The sequence below is a fragment of the Pagrus pagrus genome (genome assembly GCF_965226575.1).
Source record: "Pagrus pagrus genome assembly, chromosome: 6".
NCBI classification, from domain to species: domain Eukaryota; kingdom Metazoa; phylum Chordata; class Actinopteri; order Spariformes; family Sparidae; genus Pagrus; species Pagrus pagrus.
In genome coordinates this window covers 30,575,871-30,600,205 of record NC_140190.1, presented here as the reverse complement: position 1 = coordinate 30,600,205, position 24,335 = coordinate 30,575,871, and the positions used below count along the sequence as shown (strand labels likewise).

The window sequence follows — 24,335 nt, the reverse complement described above, 5'->3', positions numbered from 1 at the left end:
ACTGATTTCAATATCTCACCTTGATGTATTTACAGATACTGATCCTGAGTGGCTCATGGTTTCTACACTGTGTCTCCTGCTGTGTCTTAGTAAATGTAACTAATAGAGGAAATCGTGAAGCTGACATTTTTAATGTGGAATGTGCAGTATGGCCGATATCCTGGTCTGCTTAATGAGGATCGGTGTGTCCTTGCCCAGAACTCCAAGGGCTGTGAAAGCTCCAGATTTGCTTTGTTTTAACCCATTTGTGCTAATTTAACTCTGGGAATATCTCACATTAAAGGAAGAGTTCACCCAAAAATGAAAATTCAGTCATTCTGTACTCGACTTCATGCTGATGGAAAGTCAGATGACGTTTTGTAGTCCACAAAATATTTCTGGAGCTTCACAGTAAAACAGCGTTGCAGCATTCTCCTAAATAAGTGAAGTAGCTGGAGACTTGTTTTAAAACGTAAAAAAAAGGAAGCAAAAATAAATATAAATTGGCTCCAAACAGCTCGTCCGGCATAATCCAAGTCTCTAAATGCCCCGAGATCCCAAATTGATCTGAAAAGACGTTGTTTACACATTTTTTAAGCCAAAGTCTTCACTGTAGCTGCTAAGCCAAAAGTGTTGGTGTGCATGTCGGTGTGCAAACTTAACTGCACGTCAAGGGTGTGAATGAAGTGTTTTCAATTCTGGACTCACAGCAGACGATCTTAACACAGCCATTTTATGTTTTTGATTGTTTTTTCCCAGCTACTTCAGTTGTTCAGGGGAAACACCTGACTTTCCATCAGCAATGCAATTTCATTTTCATTTTTGGTTGAACTGTTCCTTTAAAGCACTGACATTATAAATGTACCTTGCACCATGTTGTGTACAGGGTCATTGTGTCAAAATCCAGTTTTAAGACCTTCATTATTTCAGTTTTAAAGTAATCCTGAGCCTAGCAAAGAAAAACTGTACATAATGTACAGACAGTGGAAGGAACGGGGCCCCTGAGACCCCTAGAAGGTTAATCCTGACATGTACTTGTGTAAAATATGAAACTTTAATAACTGAATTTGCTTAGAATCTAATTTAGACAACAGAGTTAGTAACATATTAAAATTGTGTCGACATATCATCGTTACCCATCACCCGGCTCAGGCATGTGTGCATGAATGATATCTATTTTCTCAGATAACTTTGCTGCTAAAAGTCCGTACATAATAAACCCACACTGACTGAGTTCTCCACATCACCGCCGGCCATTTCACAACCAAAACCATAAGTCATAACCAATAATCACCTCCTTCTATCCTCTCCTCTGCACAGTCGGAGGCACAGCGGGGAGCTCTGTAAATCATGTTTTAACACCAACACTACTTTCACACACTGCTGAATCGCTCTGCCGGGCCCTCGGAGATACTTTCAGGGTCGTGCACAAACACAGAGTACACATCGTGCTTCCACATGTGTCCTTGGCTGAGTTTCAGATGCTGAGAGCTGCAGCAGCGGTGTGTGCACTGACCCATGGGCTTAGAGGAAAGAGTGGAAAGCTATCGATTTCTGTTATTATAGACACGCGCCCACATTCACACACACACACGCTGCTCTCTCTCTCTCATTCTCTGTCTCTCTCACACACACACACACACACACACTCGTGTTTTCTCTTTTTTCCCTCAAGATGCACATTTGAATATTTCAATAGCGCTCGTAGCATGTTTGCACACTCATCAACCTTCATGAATTATCAAAACAGTGAGTCAGAGTTTGACAGACTTGTGATGGGAGAAGCCCACATTTCTTGTTGTTTCTTTGCAGCTCTCATATTATATCTGCTCAGCTGCTGATGTTTAATTCCCTTTCATCTTGTTGTGGGTGGTTTTCTCTGAAAAGTTGACTGGTGTTCCTCTCTGTTTCAGTGGAACCTGGTGTGTGACTCAGCCTGGAAAGTGCACATTGCCAAGTTCTCTTTGCTGGTGGGCTCCATATTTGGCTACCTAGTGATGGGTGTCATGGCCGACTGGTAAGCTGCCACTTTCATGTGTTTTGTGCCTCTACACAGCTTGTCTGTTAACCCTATATGATCCGGTCATCTAAATTACACACAAAGATTCACAAAGACTTCTGCCTCTGACCCAAAACAATGATGGTAAAAGAAGTTTTGTTTATGCGCTTAAAACCTCTAAAATTCTATTTAGTTAAACAAACAAACAGCTGACAACCATGCTAGTGAGTACTTATACTTTATATATGCAAGGATTAGTCCATGTATTGATGAGTAGTTTGAAAGAAAAAGAGTTGCCAACTGTGGATGTAGACGTGGATGCATTTATCCGTACAAAGTGTTTGGGAGTTTTCCTCTAGGGACCATGAAGATCCACACCAAATCTCACAGTGATCAACCAGAGCTGAAAATCTAATATCAACTTTGAAATTTACATGAATTCCTGAAGGAAACGCCAAACGTAGCTGCAAACACTGGCTGATGTAATTGTGGCTCGCTAGCAAATGTCAGCGAACTGCTATCTTACACAAAGAGCAACCTTTAATTCAGTGCAGAGAAAAATGAAGACTGGTGACGATTATGAATGTGCTCTTATTGTATTCAGTGGGAGAATTAAAGAAGTGTCTGACATATCCTCTGTTTGAACTTATTACTGGAGGTCAGCCACAACGACAACAACAGATTGTCAAACACATACTGAATCTGAATCATGTGCCACTACAGAGGGCTGTAAGGCACAAGTGCTTTAATCGAGTGTTATGAATACTATTGAAATTAAGTAGGTGTGATTAAAGTGATGTATTGGGAGGGAACAATCATATATTTCCGAGGATGGGGGGATTGTGTCCCCCGTGTCCTCCCTTTGATTTGCGCCTTTGCAATCCACATGATATTTGTTGACAAATTTCAATTTCTATCTGCACCGAGAAACCGCTTAGTCGACAAACACTGCCATCCCGAGAGCCACGCAACTAGTAAAGTCTCTTCCCAGAAACAATGGGCTTCATGCAAGAAAACTTTCATTCTTCTCTTAAATCTCTCTTACTTTCTTTGTGAGGCTTTTTCATACAAGTGCTTCAAGTTCATCAAACTCTCCTAACAGGACAAAGCTGTAGCAAATCGTTTATTTCAGCCTGATGAATTCCATCTGTTCAAGTATGTGCCCGTTCCTTAGATATGCTGATTAGCATCATCAATGCCCCAAAGTTGAAATGTAAAGCCGCCTCTTGCCTTCGGTGTGTTGGCAAGTACCTAAGTATGAGAAAATCGGGGTAATCAAGATATCACACCTACATGCCTCTCAAGAACAAATCTTTTGCTATGGTTCTTTCTTGCATCAGGCCCAATGTCCTGATTAAGATGGTTTATCAACAGACTTTATTGTCAATTGGGGCAATTTCTTAAGTAGAAGATGGTTACAATAAATTCAGACCAAGAAATTTGCTTTCAGACAGAAATCTTGCTATTAAATGATCGCAAAACTTGAACATTAGAAACCAAATCTTCCTGCATGGCTAAGTGTTATTTGTAATTGTGTGAACTGACCCTTTAAGGCTGTTAAATCCATTGAGGTCACATCTGCAGCCTGTGAGCCACCTGAGCTGCTTCGTGGGAAAAAAAGTCCCAGCCTTGTGTTTGGGATCAGTATCTATGGAAACAATGTAAAGAAATGTGCAGGCCGGCGAGGCCTCAGCTCTGACCTGACCCAATGACCTACTGACCCCCCTGAAACCAGGAAGTCCAGAGAGTCTGGCGGGAACAATGAGGGGAACGGTTTCTTTCAGCTGACTGCACATCAAAAGCTTCATTTCTCAGTTTGTGACAGTTTCTAAACACTTTGCTCCGTCTTTCTCCTCTGCTCCTCTCTGTCTCTAAGGTTTGGTCGGCACCCAGTGTTGATCCTCTCGGTGCTTTTCATGCTGGTGTTCGGTCTGAGTGTTGCCTTCTCTGTAAACGTCACCATGTTCAGCACCTTGCGCTTCTTTGAGGGTTTCTGCTTGGCGGGCCTCGCTCTCTCCCTCTACGTGCTCAGTAAGTACCTGCTTCCACTTCCTCGTCCCTGTCTGTTTTTTTATGGTGCTTTCCAGCTCCCGTGTGTCCTCATTCATCATCTTTCCTTTATTGTGTTTATTTGATTATTAATACTTGACTAGTTTTGATCCCTGGAAGGGACATTCTTTGAGGGAAAAAAAAAAATAATTGTGTTCTCTTGCAAAACTTTTGATGAACATTTTTGCTTGTCATTTTGCGGAAATCTAAAGGACCTAAACCCGAGCCTCACATTTGGATATTTTGGCTTTGAATATTTTCATTTTACTGTCTTTAATGAGATGATACATTTCGGGTGAGGGGGTACTCTCTATCATCTTCTGCTTCTTAAGAAGTTTTTATGTTTATTTTATACATTTTATTGTTCCAGATAGGGCTGGGCCATATATTTACAATAAAATAGTGATGTTTTTAGGCTATGTATATCTCTATATTTTGAAATCTCTTCAAACACACTTCATAAATGCAAGTGGTAGGCGAAAAAATCACACCATCATGCCAAAAAAGTTCTCTAGCTTCAGTGTTTACTTCCTGGTTGTGCAGCTCACTGGATTTTCTCCCTCCAAAACTCATAATAGTCTGTTAGATAACGGTGCACTATGAGGCCTATACTGTGAGCGTCCACTGGGGAAAATTGGAAGCTTGGCTGAGCGGCACCGTTGTATCCAGGTCTAAATAATACATTCATGGTGTTGATGGATATTATGAATAAGGGAGAACCCAACAGTTAAATTATGTATTGCATGCGCTGACATGCAGGTAAAACCTCTCAGCAGCTGCAGCTTTTTTGTTGGCCAACAAACAAAATTGTTGTTAAAGTTTGGGTTTCACCACTGATAGAAAATTCTATTATAGATGCCCATTTATTCTTATATGAAATATCGACAATAAACCCCAGAAACATGTGTAATGGATTCAGAGACTAATGGAGGATGCTCAATGTGAGATTGCAGAGAGGACTGTGTTTTTAAATAGTGGGTATGCTGATTACATTTCAAATTACAGTACATTCAGGCTAATTTAAGAATTTAACATTGTCTGGTTTAATTCTTACTGTTTGTGGTGCTGACACTGAGCAGTTTTGTTTGTTAGAGAGCACAACAGAAGCTCTGTTTTTCCTCCTCCCCATCTAAAATGTATTCCTTCATGCCCCCTCTGCAGCCTTGCAGAACAGCCCGTGGCCAAGGTGTTCTTAATGACACCAAACTGTCTGACAGCACTTTCATATCTCCCGATAACGCCCTCACCCCACACTGCATTCCCCACTGTCCCCTCTCCTGCTGCCGTCTCCCTCTTTCCCTCCCGCTGCAGGCCTCCTCTCTCTCCGTCAGTAGCAGTAGCAGATTAGTCATACATTATGCGTGAGACAAGGGCAGACTTTGAGCTCGGGCGCTGGGGTGGGTTTTGTCCCTCTCAGCAGGAGTTCCTGATAAATCTTGGCTGAACCGCTTCTAAAAACAAACAAACAAAATGGACGCCTCTGAGCCGTCTGGCAAGAGACTCTGTAGAGTTGAGTTTAATCTGTGATGTATACAAACCAACATAAATGAGGTTTTCATCTGTGGCCTTTTAAGTCCAAGTCACAGGAGGTGTGTGTTGACTGTGTGAGGTGTGTGTTGGTGGTATGAGGTGTGTGTTGGTGGTGTGAGGTGTGTGTTGATTGTGTGGGTTGTGTGTTGGTGGTATGAGGTGTGTGTTGGTGGTGTGAGCTGTGTGTTGGTTGTGTGGGTTGTGTGTTGGTGGTGTGAGGTGCGTGTTGATTGTGTGGGTTGTGTGTTGGTGGTATGAGGTGTGTGTTGGTGGTTTGAGGTGTGTGTGGGTTGTGTGTTGGTGGTCTGAGGTGCGTGTTGGTGGTGTGAGGTGTGTGTTGGTGGTGTGAGGTGTGTGATGGTGGTGTGAGGTGTGTGTTAGTGTGAGGTGTGTGTTGGTGGTGTGAGGTGTGTGTTGGTGTGAGGTGTGTTATGATTGTGTGGGTTGTGTGTTGGTGGTATGAGGTGTGTGTTGGTGGTGTGAGGTGTGTGTTGGTTGTGTGGATTGTATGTTGGTGGTGTGAGGTGTGTGTTGGTGGTGTGAGGTGTGTGTTGGTATGAGGTGTGTGTTGGTGGTGTGAGGTGTGTGTTGGTGTGAGGTGTGTGTTGGTGGTGTGAGGTGTGTGTTGGTGTGAGGTGTGTGTTGGTATGAGGTGTGTGTTAGTGGTGTGACATGTGTGTTGTTTGTGTGATGGTGTGATGTGTGTGTTGTTTGTGTGATGGTGTGATGTGTGTGTTGTTTGTGTGATGGTGTGATGTGTGTGTTGTTTGTGTGATGGTGTGATGTGTGTGTTGGTTGTGTGATGTGTGTGTTGGTGGTGTGATGTGTGTGTTGGTGGTGTGATGTGTGTGTTAATTGTGTGATGTGTGTGTTGTTTGCGTGATGGTGTGTTGTGTGTGTTAGTTGTGTGATGTGTGTGTTGGTTGTGTGATGTGTGTGTTAGTTGTGCTATGTGTGTGTTGGTTGTGTGATGGTGTGATGTGTGTGTTGGTTGTGTGATATGTGTGTTGTTTGTGTGGTGGTGTGATGTGTGTGTTGTTTGTGTGATGGTGTGATGTGTGTGTTAGTTGTGTGATGTGTGTGTTGTTTGTGTGATGGTGTGATGTGTGTGTTAGTTGTGTGATGTGTGTGTTGTTTGTGTGATGGTGTGATGTGTGTTGGTTGTGTGATGTGTGTGTTGTTTGCGTGATGGTGTGATGTGTGTGTTGGTTGTGTGATGTGTGTGTTAGTTGTGCTATGTGCGTGTTGGTTGTGTGATGGTGTGATGTGTGTGTTGGTTGTGTGATATGTGTGTTGTTTGTGTGATGTGTGATATGTGTGTTGTTTGTGTGATGGTGTGATGTGTATGTTGGTTGTGTGATGGTGTGATGTCTGTGTTGGTGGTGGGATGTGTGTGTTAGTGGTGTGATGTGTGTGTTGTTTGTGTGATGGTGTGATGTGTGTGTTGGTTGTGTGATGTGTGTGTTGGTTGTGTGATGGTGTGATGTGTGTGTTGCTGGTGTGATGTGTGTGATAGTTGTATGATGTGTGTGTTGTTTGTGTGATGGTGTGATGTGTGTGTTGCTGGTGTGATGTGTGTTGCTGGTGTGATGTGTGTGTTGCTGGTGTGATGTGTGTTGCTGGTGTGATGTGTGTGTTGCTGGTGTGATGTGTGTGTTGGTGGTGTGATGTGTGTTGCTGGTGTGATGTGTGTGTTGTTTGTGTGATGGTGTGATGTGTGTGTTGTTTGTGTGATGGTGTGATGTGTGTGTTGGTGGTGTGATGTGTGTTGCTGGTGTGATGTGTGTGTTGCTGGTGTGATGTGTGTGTTGGTGGTGTGATGTGTGTTGCTGGTGTGATGTGTGTGTTGTTTGTGTGATGGTGTGATGTGTGTGTTGGTGGTGTGATGTGTGTTGGTGGTGTGATGTGTGTGTTGCTGGTGTGATGTGTGTGTTGGTGGTGTGATGTGTGTTGCTGGTGTGATGTGTGTGTTGCTGGTGTGATGTGTGTTGCTGGTGTGATGTGTGTGTTGCTGGTGTGATGTGTGTTGCTGGTGTGATGTGTGTGTTGCTGGTGTGATGTGTGTTGCTGGTGTGATGTGTGTTGCTGGTGTGATGTGTGTTGCTGGTGTGTTGTGTGTGTTGCTGGTGTGATGTGTGTGTTGCTGGTGTGTTGTGTGTGTTGCTGGTGTGATGTGTGTGTTGCTGGTGTGGTGTGTGTGTTGCTGGTGTGATGTGTGTGTTGCTGGTGTGATGTGTGTGTTGCTGGTGTGATGTGTGTTGCTGGTGTGATGTGTGTTGCTGGTGTGATGTGTGTTGCTGGTGTGTTGTGTGTGTTGCTGGTGTGATGTGTGTGTTGCTGGTGTGTTGTGTGTGTTGCTGGTGTGATGTGTGTGTTGCTGGTGTGGTGTGTGTGTTGCTGGTGTGATGTGTGTGTTGCTGGTGTGATGTGTGTGTTGCTGGTGTGGTGTGTGTGTTGCTGGTGTGATGTGTGTTGCTGGTGTGTTGTGTGTGTTGCTGGTGTGATGTGTGTGTTGCTGGTGTGATGTGTGTGTTGCTGGTGTGATGTGTGTTGCTGGTGTGATGTGTGTGTTGCTGGTGTGATGTGTGTGTTGCTGGTGTGGTGTGTGTGTTGCTGGTGTGTTGTGTGTGTTGCTGGTGTGGTGTGTGTGTTGCTGGTGTGGTGTGTAGATGAATACAGCAGGGTTAGGACCGGTCGGCTCGCTGCCACAGAATGACCCTCTTTGAAGTAACCTCACACTATGACAGCAGATAATGGACGCTGCCGTCCCATTAACAGTAACAACATGTAGAATAGCAGCACACAACGTATGGTGGAGATGCTTCCAATGAACACCTCCTCTAAGGCTGAATACAAACTGTACTAACACGTGAGCTGTGGGGGAATGTAACCCAGTTTTAACAGATGCAGATTGGACTCTGAATATGAAATTTCTCATCAGTGTACCTTGTTTGTGCTTTTACTGTTTGCCAGTGGAGGTACATCAGTCAGCCTGCAGGACAGACACAGGCAGTCGATTGGGTTTTTGGCAGTGACACTTTGTCTCGTTGTGTTGGCTCTGTAGTGCAGTTAAGGACTGAAATAAAAAAAAATGAGGCTGCAGTCCTGACCTCCAGCTTTAATCAAAAGGTACTCACATTCACACTGACTGAACACTGGACTCGTAGCTTCTTTTTAACACAGTGTAGCTGGACAATGGACACTGTATCTCTAATCATTGGGACTGTTCAGACCTGGTAATCTGTCTCAAGTGAGACAAACTGACATCATTAAGACAGAACAAAAGAAAGTAATGTAGAACATTTGCAGAATTTACAAGAAGCCCTTAATAATTAAGAGTTTTTCAGAGACAGCATTTCACAAGGTTTTTTAATTTCTCATCAACTCACATAATTGAGTGATTTTTAAAGGGAGTCTGGGGACTTTGTCCACAGACAATACAGTAAAGTAGCCTATATAGATTACTGTGTACTGTATTTGTGAACTTTGACATGTTGACAATTTTCTTTCATAAATTTTGTGTAAATGGTGAAATCAGTTGAAACAGTGTATTCAAACATCTGCTAAGGGGCACACAGAAATTGGACAAGCTGAATAAACTTGTATTAGACAAAAAACATTCTGGTTTATTACAACAAGGGCTATTCTTAGTCTAACTATTGTTCCTATTGGTAATAATAAGATTGTACTCACTCAATGTAGAGCACCTGGTATTCCCAGCCAGGGTCGACCCTTCTTAGCTTGTGAGATCCGATGAGATTGGGCACATTAAGGATTGTGTGGCAACATCGCTTAAAAGAAATCCTGCAGGGCAAGAAACATGAGCGGTCAGACAGCTGTGAACAAGCCGGCAATTTAGTTTCTATTTGTAAAATAAATTTCTATAATAAATCAACCAATCTGACTTTGACCCACTGTACTGTGTACACACCGGAGCGTTTTTTTCTTGTGCAATGAGGAGATTTTTCAGGTCTGTACTTCACGCCTTGCTTGTTTCTGGGTTTTTTACCTTCCATCTGGTCTTCAGCAGGTGAAACACTTGATTGAACTGAGGTCATGTGACGGACTTGGCATGTTAGCGTTTGGACTTAAAAAATCCTTGGCTGCTTTGTTTGTATGTTAAGTATCATTATCCTGCTGCACTGCGCTAAAATGAGGGAATTTGTGTAAACAGGGCCAGATGTTTACACCCATTATGAATGTAAACAGCCTCTAATTAAAGCTGTAAGCCAGCGCATTAACACCAGAGTAACTGTTTCATTTCAAATCCAACATGCGGAAAGATGGAGCCAACGCTACCAAAACACATCAGTGTCCTGCAACTGTTCCATGATGCAAAGTAAACAGATGTATTATTGTAGAGAAGCAAATCACATAACCAGAAAAATATGCATGTAGCACTCATATATTGTACTGCTGATGTAATGCATGTGTTAATGCTGTGGCTGCACTGTTCCATCTGTGTTATCGTGCTCATCTCCCCACAGAAAGGCTCTTTCTGCCTGCCTCCTTCACCCTGTAAAAGCAGTGCTGAATTTCTATTTCTGAATCCAGCAGCTCTCTTGGCCTTTCCATTTTCACTCCATGCGTCCCTCGACTCTCCTCTGCCCCATTCATCCCATCCCATCCCATCCTCCTCCTCCTCCCTCTCTCAACCATTTTATTACTACCAGCACGCTCAGCCTTACTTTCTCATTTTCTCGAGGCTCATTTGAAATCTCTCATCGTTCGGTTATCTCTCTGCGGCACGCAGCGCATAATAAACTCCACTGGAGCTGCCAGTAGAGGCTTTAGTTTGCTCTGCTAATGTAAGTGTGTTGATGTGTGTGTGTTTTGTGTATATTTGGTTGTTGCAGCAGTCCTGCGCGGGGTTTATTAGTTTGTAATTTAACAGCTACCTCAGGGCCATCCTCTGGGAGCTGTAAGCAAAGAGCTGTTGTCTCCTCATTTCTTTTACTCATTTTTCTTCCCACATTTGCGAACAATGTACTGTATGTAATTCCATCTGGTTATCGTGGCTGTCCATTATCCAAACTCATCTGAAAAATATGTTAATACAAGTGTTGTTTGGGTGAGAAAGTATTTAAAGACAAATCTTTAAGGAATACTTCACTGAAAATCTGTCTTTTAAGTATTAAATGCTCACCCACTGTTGGTTTAAAGGCTGCTCCTTCACAGCACACAGCAGATGCAGTCAGCTTTATAGCAGTTACAAAGGCAACTCAAAGTCATTGCAAAAAAGTGCCTCAAACATCCATGGAAACTTTCCAAACTACTGCAGCATGAGAGTCAAGAATGAGTCTGAATCATATGCCTCAGAGTTGATCAGTTCCTTTATGGACAGCATGTTTTTCTGACAGCTGCACATTGCAAACAATGATGTCTACACTGTTGGAAACTAGCAGCAAGAATCAAATAAACAATGGGTTTGATATTAATAAAATCTTATCAGTTCCCATTCCTACTGCTGCAACATCGACCACTCCTCTGCCACTGATCTGTGAGCTAACTATGTCCCTAACAATCATGGCTTCACCAAAAAATGATGCTACTTCATGTGGAGCTTTAGAGCTCTGAGAAAGTGATATAGTGTGACAAACTGTGAGTGTTTAGAACAGAGCTATAGACTTGAGACTAGGGTAAAATCCCCAAACACCCCCGCCCCTACCACATAGCCTTACACCTTCATTTTGCATCCACGTCTGGGGGAAGGGTTTCCCGATTCTTGATGGGATGGAGGGAAAGGGAGAAGTGTTAGGGTTTCATGGCTCGCCATCAAACAGAGGTTGTACAGCAGCTGATTGAGTTGATTTTATGAAAGTGAAAATTACAACTACAAAGTTGTATTTACTGCACTTTTCACGAACAAACACTATAAAGTAAAAAAATAATGAAGAGTTAAAAAAGTCATTGTTCACTTGGTGCACCGCCATACTGCTGTGATGTCATCTGTGTTTATGTCGACGAACTCGGGCTGCGAGAGTTTCCGCCTTCGAACTCCGACTTGGGTGACCATTCCATTGCACTTTTCCGAGTTCTGCGTGCAGTGGACCACAACATGAGAGCGCTCTGTTGTTTCAATATATTTGGTCCTCTTCTTTATAATAAGCATCAAACGATCGCTGCTAGTTTGCTGATGTCTTGGTTGCTAACTAGCTAGCTAGCTAACGTTTCATTGTTCCTGCTGATTTGCACAACAGTCTCACATTTTGAAGCATTTCAATATTGCATTTGCCTCCTTTGATGGCATATGACAGCCAAAATGTAACTCAAGTCCAGTTGCTGAAGTTGCTGTACTTGGTATCACTCTTCTAATATCAGTGCAGAAGGCAGGGTAGGAACACAGGTAGCTAATGTTAGTCTAAGTACCGCTAGTGGCCAGGGTCTTGAAGTGCTGTCCCATTACCATTGTAACTCTGTTCTGAGGGACTTTACTTGAGACTTGACTGCCAATTAAAATGTGCAGTCGAGTTTTGACTTGGTAAATCCAGAAAGATAAAAGATAAGCTGTCACAAAATCATCAGCACTCAAAGACTGAAAAGACTTGCAATTTACTTGGAATTTTCTCATAAGACTGTTGACTTAAGACAGCTCAGTTGACTTGGAATTCCCCTCAAGGACTTGAGTCTTTCAGACACATGGACCTGAACGTGCTGCCAAAGAGAGACTTGAGAACAGCTCTGGGTTGGAACAAACAACAGTAGAGGAGTGGACTATACTGCAGGAGTCATTTTAAAAGTTTCTATAGATGTTTTGGTGAGTTTTTCCCACAATACTGTCAACATTTGAACGTTCTATGTACATGCTGTGAATCCCAGCTGACTGGAGCTGCTGCAGCAAGCTACAAAATATTCAGAGCCACTTTTCAAGGCCTGCGGGGAGTCAGCATCCAGTCCTCAAAGATTTTCAGTGAATCAGGTTTATGTGGACCCGAAGGAATTAGACTGCAGCTCCTTTTACAAGGTTAATGTCTTTGCCTCCTCCTCCCTGTCACTGCTCCTGAGAGACGTGTAGGTAATGACAAAGACAAATAGTATACTGTACATAAATGTGTGTGTGTGTGTGTGTGTGTGTGTGTGTGTATGTGTGTGTGTGTTTGTTTGTGTGTGTGTGTTCATGAGCTGGGGGGATGATTGCTGCTGACTCAGCTGAGTAGACGGACTGTCCTGTCATGCTGTGCCCTTGTCAAACCTTCAGCTTCCCATCCCTGCATTTCTATAGAGTCATTCAGCTAAAGCAGCAACAGAATACCATTTTCATTATTGATTCATTTTGTTTAGTCTATAAAATGCCATTCAGTTTACAGCTGATATAAAACAAAGAAAATCGGCATATACTCGCATCTGTCGACCTCTTTGGTCAAGACAAGATATCTCAACAACTTTAAGAACAACTATAATGAATTGCCTTTGAATTAAGTACAGACAGTTGAGTCCCCATCAGGATGAACTGTAATCATTTTGCCGATCCTCTTACTTCTCTGTCACCACCAGCAGATCAAAAGTATTTGATATTTTTTTGTCTAAAGCCCCATGTGACATCTTCAAACTCCTTGTTTTGTTTCACAAACTGTCAGAAATCTCAATAGCCAGTTTACTATTTCATAAAGTCAAATCTCAACATTTACTACATGGATTTTATCCCCTGTAGTGAATCATAGGGGACGCCTCATCTTGTCAGAAAGAGCGTCAGAGTGTCAGAATTAGTTTTGTCTCACAGGACAAATTCACCAATGTGTTTCCAACGATGACCAATAGGAGCACCGAGAATTTTTCAACCGTAAATGTGGTGAAGCAAAGAGGAATGATGTTGTTGGTATTGCAAGGACAAACTGTGAAAATGAAGAGAGGTCTTGCTTGTTTTTTTAGGCTTTTCCAAACTCGAGACAGTCAGTATTTGTTCACACTCTTGTTCCTAGAGGTTGATCCTTGACATCACGCACATTGTGAAACAGCATGTCATGATTTTTTGGGGACTGTTGATTAGTCTGTGGTTTATCTGATATCGCTGTGTTGGTGTTGTTCCTGGAACATCATAATTAATGTTGCTCCAAGACCAATCTTTGTAATTATGAAAAAGCAACAATGTCTACACTTGAACAAGCTGTTGTGGCTTCATAGGTTGAGAATAGGACTCTCACCCAGGAGACCAGCGTTTGTGTCTCCATTGGAACATATTGTTCTACTGGTCGGTTCTTTCACACTAAGTTGACTTATTTTTAGTTTATTGTCAGTTTTTTGGTTTGTTTAGGCTTAGGAAACAAAAGACATACATACATTTTCCCAACGTTTAACACGTCTTATAAAGGATAACTTCTCCCATGGTCTTTTCCCCTGACTCACAAAGCTGTGACAGTACAAAAGCATGATTGGTAAGTTGCAGTTATGGTCCCGGAGCAACATTATTCACGATGTTTCAGGAACAACACCAACACAGTGATATCAGATTGTGTCTAGTTAGTAATGTCTCCCGGCCAAGTCACAGCAAGAAGTTATGACTCGATAATCGCCTAATCTTACACAGTGACCATCTTTACAGCCATGTGGTCTGAATCCAGCATTAAAAACTTCTGATTTCTGGTGTGTCAGAAGGCACATCATAAGAACTAGTTCTGACACAGTATAACCTGGCCCTCAGTCTTGAGTTACTGCTTAGAGCAGCCTCACAGCTCATGTGAGCGGAGTGCTATCTAGTCATTTTTAAGCTCACCTAGTTTTTCTCCGTCACTCGCTCGGTTCTCTGCAAAAACAGACAGTGAAAATGATCTGTTGATAGGCACTGACATCATGCTGGTGTTCCATGTTGTATGCCACAGACAAAAATGTGTACATCAGGTGAGGAGCATTTATTTTCCAGTGCGCTCTCGCTCTCTCTGAAGGGATTGATGATCATTGATGATCACGATTTTCAAAGACAAACTGTGTGTAGGAGACAGTAGCAGCACAGCAGCAGCACCGTTGTCTGTATGAACACACACACACACACACACACACACACACACACACACACATGCAAACACTATAAATAACTTAAACAATTATTGATTATTAAAAAGGTTGGCGATGGGTCGATACATTGACTCATCTCTTCAGCACTACATCCCTCCCTCTCCCTCAAATCTCTACACCCTCTCTATACATCCACATCACACACACTCTCACTCACACACACAGTCTGTGGTCCTCACTCTGAACTCATGCTGTTAGCAAGCCAATTGTCTCTCTGCTCTGTTCTCCTGCCCCAGGCAAGGTTAGCATGGGAGCAGCAGGCGACAGAAAGTGTGTGTGGTGGTGCTGTCAGCCATTGTCATCACAGATTACTTAGGACATTAGATCAGCTGCTTTGTGTTGCCCTCTTTGTTTTAAGCCTTCCTTTCTTCCATTATAGTTTTTGTTTTCCACACCATCTGCAACTGTTCACTTTCAGATGTAAAGACAGTGGAGAAGCTGGCTGGTGAAAAGAGGAGGAGGGAGAGGAAGGGGGTGAGGAGGGAGGGTAGAGGTGGGGGATGGTGGCTTTACAAAGGGTGAGAGAGCCACTTGAGCCCTGATGAGCAAGAGGGAAGAGTGGGCAGGAGGGGGGTGAGGGAGGATCAGCCCACAGGGGGGGGCAGTGAGATAATCAGCACAAGGAGAACTCTCCTCCAGCTGGAACAAAAGGTCCCTGCCAGTGTGTGTGTGTGTGTGTGTGTGTGTGTGTGTGTGTTGACATCCCAGCAGAGTCGACGGGATCATAAACCTCCCCAGAGAGTTGAGGAGTGTTTTTTTGTTTTGCGTGGTAGGTTTAGGGATGCATTATCTTTGCCAAGGTACAGATGATTTCTCTAGTCTGTGTGCGTGTGTGTCTGTGTGTGATTGTGTGCGCACGCGTGCGTGTGAGCGTGTGTGTGCGCATGTGAGATCCATGCCGGTTGGCTGCAGTGTACCACAGAGACACAGTGCTGTGTTTGTCAGAACCGACAGACGGGGAGCCAGCAGTGGTGCAAAGTAACTAAATACAGTTCTCGTAAACAAACGCTGAACTTAAACAAGAGTCCTGCTTTTATTGGTCATTATCAAGTAAATGTTGATTGCAGAATGTAATGGACAGAATAAACACCTTTGACGTTAAGATTAGTTCCCTTAAACCTAGCGTTCACTAAGCGATTTTGTCTGCCACCGGGGAAGAAATCTCCCAGGAACAAGAAGCCTGCCTGGTGATCCAGTCTGGCTGGCAGCACTGGCACCATTTCTATCTGCTCTCAGGTCTCATTAGAGACTAAATGAATGAATAAAGTCACAGTTTGTCCTGTGTTGTTGGTAGCTGCCACTCTGAGGACAAACTAAATAATCAAACTCTCTTTGTTTTCATGACTGAATAAACTGAATAAACAAACTGACCTTAAAGGACAACACAATTTATACTGTTTCAGTTTGTTTATATGTGGCGGACCCTGCCACCTTTCTAGCTTCAAACAGTGTTTTGGGACCTTATTTTCCTCTGAGAACAGCTTGTTTATTCACTCAGGGAAAAGAGTTTGTAGTATTACCTCATTAATGTGGTAAATATTAAATATCTGAGTTTGAATTTCTTCCCCAAAATGATATAGTGCACCTTTCAGTATTTAAGTGTTGATTTAGAGGTATTTGGACTTTCAGACGGCTGTATGGGACATTTTACTGCCCTACAGCAATCTTACAGCATTACAGTTACTATGCTGATAAAGGTTTCACATGCAAAACATATATGAATGAATGAATGAATGACTTTTATTATTGTGTCATGCATATACACATATATTATGATCAAATAACATAGGAAGAATTTTTATATATCAAACTACATACTTCATACATCATTCATATTATTCTTATAGGTAATGCTACTATGTGTAGTAACTCTGGCCACTTGGGGGCAGTGGAGCAAGCTGAAAACACTGACACATTAATATGAAGTAATATTATAAAGTTGGCTCATGTGTTAGCAAACAGTTGCAACATTATCATTCTATTGGACTATTGTTTGATGTAGTGTTGTCGTGATACTGGAATTATGAACTACGACTACCATGTTTGATACTATAAATAAAATTGTATATTTTGATTAAAAGATAAATATAACAAGGCTTGTGTACTGTGCGTTAAGCACAACAGCGTCTGGGCATCAGGAGCTGGGCTGTGTGAGCACTGCAGCGGTGCATGTGTCAACTCACTGTTGGAGAGGAGAGCCAAAGAACGCAGCTAGCATCGAGTTACTACCGACACTGCGAAAAATTATTGTCAAAACTGTTTCAAGATTCAGATTCAATGTTTCGAAGTTTGATGATGATTAAAGTCAAATATTCACTCTCCTCCTTTTAGCTGTTTTGGTCTCCACCGAAATATCTGAGTCTTAGCTGCTGAATGCTCAACAGTTTTCATGCGCTGGCTGCCTGGTTTCTGTCTGTTGGTGAGAGCTGAGTTAGAGTTAGGAAACAAAACAATGAGCTCTGTAGAGCTGAGGGGAACTGCAGAGTCAGACGCTAATGATTTGGGGGTTTGTTACTAAGAGTTCCCCCTTTCTTTTTATTGTTTATACAATAATAATGATTACTGAAGCTTTAAATGATCATTCAAATTGGGAATTTCAAGGGAAAGCAAAGATAAAGTGTGACATTATAAGTCAAACATCCATCACAGTCAACAAACCCAGTTCCTTGGTCGATTACGACCTCCCATATTTTGTGCTACACACAGACTTTATGTGCGATGAGGGATCAGATTTATCCCAAACAAAATGGTTTGTGACCACCCATGTTTGTGATTGTAACAAACCAGAATTGTCCTTAAATAAAACATTTCAGCGTGAGACTTTTCTAGATGGTTGGATTCATACTTTCACCCGAGCAAAAAGTCTAAATACTTTCTACACGAATAGCTGACAGACGGACAGAATCTGTCTCTCTGCCCTTGATGCACAAAGACAGGCTGAAGACAGAGAAGCAGACAGGCAGGTTAAGGATTACAGGTCACTGTAATTTCCTTCATCTGTTTTGGTTCCTGCAGGGAGGGCTTTTGGAGACATTAGCTCTAAAACTGTCCGTCTGGGGCTGCAGAGAACAGAGATGAAGGGATTTACAGTAATACCTTTATTTTCTCTTTCTCAGCCCTCCTGCATAGTGCTCTAACTTCATCATTTTCCTCTCTTTCTCTTATCGTAATATCTTTATGATCTTTCTGTCTCTTTCTTTGTTTTTCTTTCCTTCCCTCCACCTTTCTTCGTGCGTCTCCCTCTTTATTATCATTCCTCTGGTGATTCCACTGGTGAATAAAGAAAGGGACTTTTCCGTGTCCTTTGGGGGGAAAGTAATTTGTATTCTGGTCCTCTCTTCCTACTTTCTCCTCTCCCTCTTGTTCCCTTTCCTCCCCCCTTTTCACTTCTTCTCCATAATAAGAAGTGACGCTGCATGAGGCCAGGTTAGTGAGTCCCCCCCCTCCTCCCTCCTCACCCACTCACAATGGTCACCTTCAAAAAGACCTTGCCATATGGCCCAGGCCATCTGGACTGTACCATGTTACAGGCAGGATGGGAGGGATGGGAGCCCAGTCGGAGGGAAATTAAGGGACGGTTACAGCTGAACCCTTTTAAAAGCTTTGACGTGCAGTCCATCCTAAGTTCATAAAGAGGTCTGGTGTTAAACTAGTGTGTTCTCAGGGGGAGGATCAGTAAGAAGAGTCCTTAATAATTCAGAGAGGAAATTCAACGCTGGCCTCGCCATTAAACAAACACACATCAAACTCTTCAAGGCCATTACGCTGAGTTTAAGATAGTAATCACATCACAAAGACACATCCACACACATACAGCCTATACATAATTTACATGTCTCCACTGGAGCACCAACAATGCAAGAATATGTGAAACTAAATCTCCCTCCTTCTCTCCTCTCTCCCTCTCTTTATTTTAGGGATCGAGCTTTGTTTGCCAGGCTGGCGCTTCTCCATGACCATGGTGGCCAGTTTTCTGACGGTGGGCGGGCAGCTACTGATGCCAGGGGTGGCCGCTCTGTGCCGCAATTGGCCGGACCGCGATGACTGGCAGGTCCTGCAGATTGTCATAATCAGCCCTTTCGTTCTGATGCTGCCCTACGTCTGGTGAGTCCCGCCCTCTGAGGAATTCCACAGCAGGGGGGGCAGATTCTTCCCGTGCTGAGCCAGGCGATGGCTTGTACAGTACACACTGCACTACACAGTACTGAGCACACTCTGCTTCTACCAACAAACAATACTCTCTTTCTCTTTGCGTTCGTCTTCTTTCCCCTTGTGTTTCGTCTTCTTGCTTTCATAACATATTCTGTTCTCATCCTTCTTTGTCCGCTGCCTCCATATCCTCTTTCTGCCTCTCTGCAGGATTTTTCCCGAGTCGCTGCGCTGGTTGCTGGCCACCCAGCACTACAGGCGGTCCAAAGCCATGATGCTGCGCATCGCCAAGAAGAACCAGGTTGACATGACAACCGAGCCGAGCGGAGTCCTCGCAGGTGATGACATTCAACAAGATGAATATGATGTGAAATCCATCTCTCCTTCTTTTGCTTTACTCATTTCATTATGCAAATTATTTTAATTCATCTCTTTATGTTATGTTGCAGCTGCTTCTTGCTGTGTGATGAAATGAACATGCAACGAACACAAAGACACTCACTCACACACAAAGACTCCTTTTCATGAAGCAAACATGTTGAAGTAGCAGCATTCCCCAACTCTTTATGATGAAACGCACTTGCAATCAGATGAACACATACATACTCCTTCAGATCTTCTCAATGTAAGATCAATGAAGTCCCTAACTATTCCTTACACTTGAGGTAAATCTGTCAGCTGCTGATGTGATTCATCATTTTATTATAAAATGGCGGAAAGTGGTGAAAAATGCCCCATGTCACGTCTTCAAGCTGATTGATTTTATATCAGCAGAGCAAAACCCCCAAATATTACGTTTACAATAAAACTAGCCAGAGTAAATTATCACAAAATAAAATGAAATGAACTTTTAACGATTTATAACTGATCAAAAAGTTGATAACTGACTGTCTTGCAGCCGTACAGTCCTTAAAGTGACATGACAGTGATTTCCTTCACTCACATCGCTCCTCTCTCTGCCACCAACACCTCTTCCTCCCCTGCCTTGGTGACTGATTCATTGTTTCTGCCTTTCCCAGTGGCCAAGCTGACAGATAGATGATAAGAGTGGGCAAAGGGATGTGCCGTATCTATCACAAGTCCCCACAGCACATAGCTTGTCTGCGCTAAAGGTCCCTTAGCGGCTGGTCTCTCATTACCTTCTGAAAGGAAAGGTCTCAAGGTGTGCGTTTCATGTTTCCTACCAGAACTGGAGCAGGAGCTGCACAAGAAACCCCAGAGGACCTGCATTGTCAAGATGATGAGCACCAGGAACCTGTGGAAAAACATTGTGGTGCTGTGTGTCAACTCGTAAGTGTGTCGTGTTTGTGGCCGGGCTTGCACGGTTCCTTTTCTAATCAAAGCCAACATCCGTTGTGTTGAGAGAGCATGAATTACACATGAGCTCGTCCCCCAGGGAGAAATGAAGACATGTATGTGAGTGTAACGCTCGCTCGCCCCGTGGCAGACGCATGTGTCAGGTGCCACCTCGCTGTCCGCTTTCTTATCGTCTCTTTGTGTGTTGTTTGTGCAGGCTGACAGGTTATGGGATCCACCACTGCTTCGCTCGCAGTATGATGGACCCGGAGGCTCAGCCCACTGCTTTGTGCCATGCGGATTATTACACTATGGCTGGCATCGCCGTCGCAACCTGCCTGGCGCTTTGCCCCGCGGTGGGGTTGATGGGTCGGCGTGGAGGGCTGCTCACCTTCATGATCATAACAGCGCTGGCATCACTACTACAGCTGGGCTTACTCAATTGTGAGTAACACACAATTTATGTAATTTAAAAATATTGGGTCTTTGATTTCAGACAAATGCTGCTCTCATTTTAAGCTGTTGATCATTGATTTAACACCGGAAAGGACTGAATGTTATATTTTTATTAGCTGTAGCTAGCTAGCTAAATAATGCTAGGTAGTAGTAGTACAGTATGGTAGTTGTTGGAAAACCCTGCACAAGGATCTTAATAACAGACACAATGCTATTTATTTTTTAATAATATTTGCCCGGGGCAAGTCAATTGTAATGTTAAATGCAGTTTTTTTTCTGGTGCTGATTATAGAAGTAGCTAAGGACTGAGCCTTCTCATCTTCCTCCTCCTCTCTCTTGAGAGTTGCACACGTGCTGTACATGGCGGCAGGTGAAGAGGTGTATGAGCTGAAATACAAGCAGAAATTTCAATTTTGAACATTATTCACATTTTCGATATGCATGAATCTTTGTTGCTTTGCATCTATGACACACTGTCCTTGTTCTAGTTAATTTACTTAAAGATTAAACATGACAATTAACTGTGCTGGTTGTTTTTTGATAACAATTTGTAAAGGTGCAAGTAAAAATTGACTTTTTTCACTTGCCCACTGGGGGACGGGGTCAGAGATCTACTTGCCCAACTGGGCCAATGAAAAAAGTGAATGTTGAGCCCTTGTTATTGATCATATCATGCTAATTTAGCACCCTAATAATGCTAAACATATCTTGTTAAAATGTCAGCATTTTCATCATTAATCCATGTTGAAGACTTAAAAATAAGGAACCAGCATTGTTGTTTTTCATACGGTTAAGCTAGTTTAGCCTCAGCTTTGTTCTGTGGCATTACAGGGAAATGTGTGCGAGATCAGATTGTCATTTCTTGCTAACGTAACTTGATTACCATAGAAAAAACACACTTGGGTAAGATACAAATATGAGATTTAGGCTGCGTTCGTAAATTCATTCTGATCGCTACATTACATTACATTAAAATGAAAGTTGGGCTGTAGTGTGTCCTCTTTCGCTTATAATAATTTGTTGTATTTCAAACAGTATTTCTTTTACAAGAGAAATCTTTCAAGCTCGAGGAGAAACCAATGAGTTTACAATATATCTGAAGTCTCTTGCAGGACAGAGCTGCTGAAGTTAGCCTATACGCTAACATAACATTAGCATCATCCAGGACTGTCTCTCAGTGGGTTGTCTGTCCTGAACTTGGCTTTTTCTAATAAAACCTGTTACACCACCAAATAATTCACTTACCACATGTCATGCTATCTGTTGGCCTTGGAAGCAATGTGGGGTAACAAGCTTTATGAAAACACAGTAATCCATCAATCCATTACACTTTTGCTTGAGTATTTTTGTTTTGAGAAGACTGTTCCAGACTGTTTACATGATGAATTTTAATTATCATTCTTACTGGTGCCATGTGCACTTCATTTTTTTGGCGTGTTGAGAATACTTCAAAGCTTTGACAGACCTGCTGTGCATAGTTACGGTTGCTAAGCTATTATTGCACAACTGCTGTCTCAGGAGAGGTTTATTCAGAGTTCAAGTCAGAAAAATCAGTTCTGAAAGTTATGAAAAACTGAAGGTTGAAATTCAACAGTAGATGGAGTCACGCTCACATTTTGCATCCTGTCCCTGCGGCATTAAAACGATGCAGACCGCTGTCTAATAGCAGCTCTCGCTCGTTCTCCCTTTATTTGACCTACATATGCAGAACAGAAGTCATTATTTCAGACTGTTCAGAGTTCTCCTGAAGGCTTTTCTTATTCAGCTTGTTTTGAGTCAGCACTGTGCTGCTGCCCTTTGTGCTTACTAATGGCATGTTCTCTTTTCTACTCTCCAATGCTCGCTAATGGGATCCAGTGATTGGGAAGTACAGCCTTCGCCATGACACAGGTACGGCAACAGTATGGTGATTTGAAATATATAGTGATTTGTTAAAATAGCTGGACTTTGGCATTTATATTCTGTATGTAGTCTAATTTTAAGGTCCCTGTGCCATATAAGCACTCTAATGTATACCCCCCATTTTAATGTTGAATTAGCTGTTGTCAGTGTTTCATGTTGGGTGTTTCTGGTTGACTTATATTTTCTTGTCCTCCTCTGCACAGTGCTGCGGGACTCTCTGAACAGGAAATTCTCAGTGGCGTTCTCCATCATCGGCATGTTCTCCTCTCATGCAGTCAGCATACTCAGCATATTCTTTTGTGCTGAAATCACTCCGACTGTCATCAGGTGAGCCTGGATGGTCATAAACACATAATGAAACATGTCTTCAGCCTTTTCATTACACCCATAAAGACAATAGCTGAGGAAGCACAATCGGTGTCCTTCAGGCCTTGTCCTAAATCACTATGGAAATGTAAAACTTGCACACCACAGTGAGCTACAAGGTCACAACGGAACAAAAAATGTGAATATTTATTACTAAAGGAATAGTGAGTGAGTGAGTGACAGACATAGGCCCAATGTCTTACTACATTATAAGTACTAATTTCAAGTAGGTCTAAGCATTTGTTTTGTTGAACTTACAGACGTGTAGTTTCCATTGTAGTCAGAAAAAAAATGTGCATAAGGAGTCATTTTTATTTACCCTAAAAGCCACATTATGGAAAACTGGCATTTTGTGTGATTTGGCGCCCCCCACAGGTTCTGAGAGCAACGCCATTTTTCATAAATACAAATACAAATCCCAGGTCCGTAACAATGTGTCAGATGTAATGTAGGTTATAACATTATGCCTGTAGGTGCTAAATACAAACAAACTCATTATGTCATCACAATGTCATGTGTTAAAAACTTGTATGTTGAAGTAAACATGTATGTAATGTTGTGATCCCACCCTCTCGCTGAAGTTACATAATGCAGAAACAGTGACACCATTCACCATATAACAAGACAATGTACCATCAACGTGATTTTGAAACTAATATTTTAAGGTAAAAAAGTAACATAATGTTGCTTTAAATAGCCAACATCCAAAAGAATTCCACACTGTGAAGGATTACAGACTTCAGTAGGGGAAGATCAGCAGATACCCTGAGTTGAGGTACTGGAATTCTTAGTGGGAGAAACAAGTTGAATTGGTGTATCCCCCAAAAAAGGAATTAAGACTTTGGAACTAATTTGTCTGTCCCTTTGTTAGGTTTAATTTACATGTCGACACACATTGATGTGCATCTTGTGTAAAAATTTGGTAAAGGATATTGATTTCTTTTGTATCAACTGTAAAAACAGCATATTTGACAATTAATATATAATTCATACTCTATTTTAATTCAATGTATGGAAACTTTGGACACAGCTCTTGTTCTCATGTTGCTAATTGGCTCCATCTTGTGGCACAGTTTTGACTGACAGGCCAGTGTGGACACGCCCCTAATCGGTTCAGCGCGCTTCAACTAAACTAGTCTGTACAAAGTGTCATCCAAAGGTGTCAGAAAGCTATAGTCGGCTGTGATAAAGAAGGGCAGGACAGGATGAATAGTACAAGTGGGGGTGAAGGTTTATTCTTTCAGACACTCTCTCTTCAAAGTCGTATATGGCGTTACACTTGTTTGAAGCAGTTATGTAAAGAATGAAAAACAAGGACTTCAGAGTCCTGAGTAAAGTGTTAGATGGTAACTGTACATTTGCGAAACTCTCATGAAATTTGTTGCTTCTTTATTGTGCATATCGTACAAACAAACCGATTTCTAAAATGACAAATCATGGATCGGGGTAGAAAGACCTTTTGTGTGTCTGGAGTTTCTGTCTAGAAACAACCAGTGGACGTGGTTGATAGTTCACAGCATACTGATGCCTTCAGAGCTCATGTAGTTACCTTAAGTCATGACAGATTACCTTGGTGATTTATCTCCTTCACTTCCTGTCT

General features: G+C 42.4%; 1 protein-coding gene across 1 annotated transcript in view; it reads left to right on the top strand.

Annotated features, from left to right (window-relative positions):
* slc22a23 (solute carrier family 22 member 23) overlaps positions 1 to 24,335 on the top strand; it is a 28,490-nt gene that overhangs the window by 2,120 nt on the left and 2,035 nt on the right. Inside the window, exons 2-9 of the mRNA XM_084354527.1 lie at positions 1,893 to 1,996; positions 3,855 to 4,009; positions 18,484 to 18,670; positions 18,926 to 19,053; positions 19,903 to 20,005; positions 20,229 to 20,455; positions 22,325 to 22,357; positions 22,573 to 22,696. Of these exons, the coding sequence (XP_084210653.1) occupies positions 1,893 to 1,996; positions 3,855 to 4,009; positions 18,484 to 18,670; positions 18,926 to 19,053; positions 19,903 to 20,005; positions 20,229 to 20,455; positions 22,325 to 22,357; positions 22,573 to 22,696 (1,061 nt within the window). The remainder of the gene's footprint in view (positions 1 to 1,892; positions 1,997 to 3,854; positions 4,010 to 18,483; positions 18,671 to 18,925; positions 19,054 to 19,902; positions 20,006 to 20,228; positions 20,456 to 22,324; positions 22,358 to 22,572; positions 22,697 to 24,335) is intronic.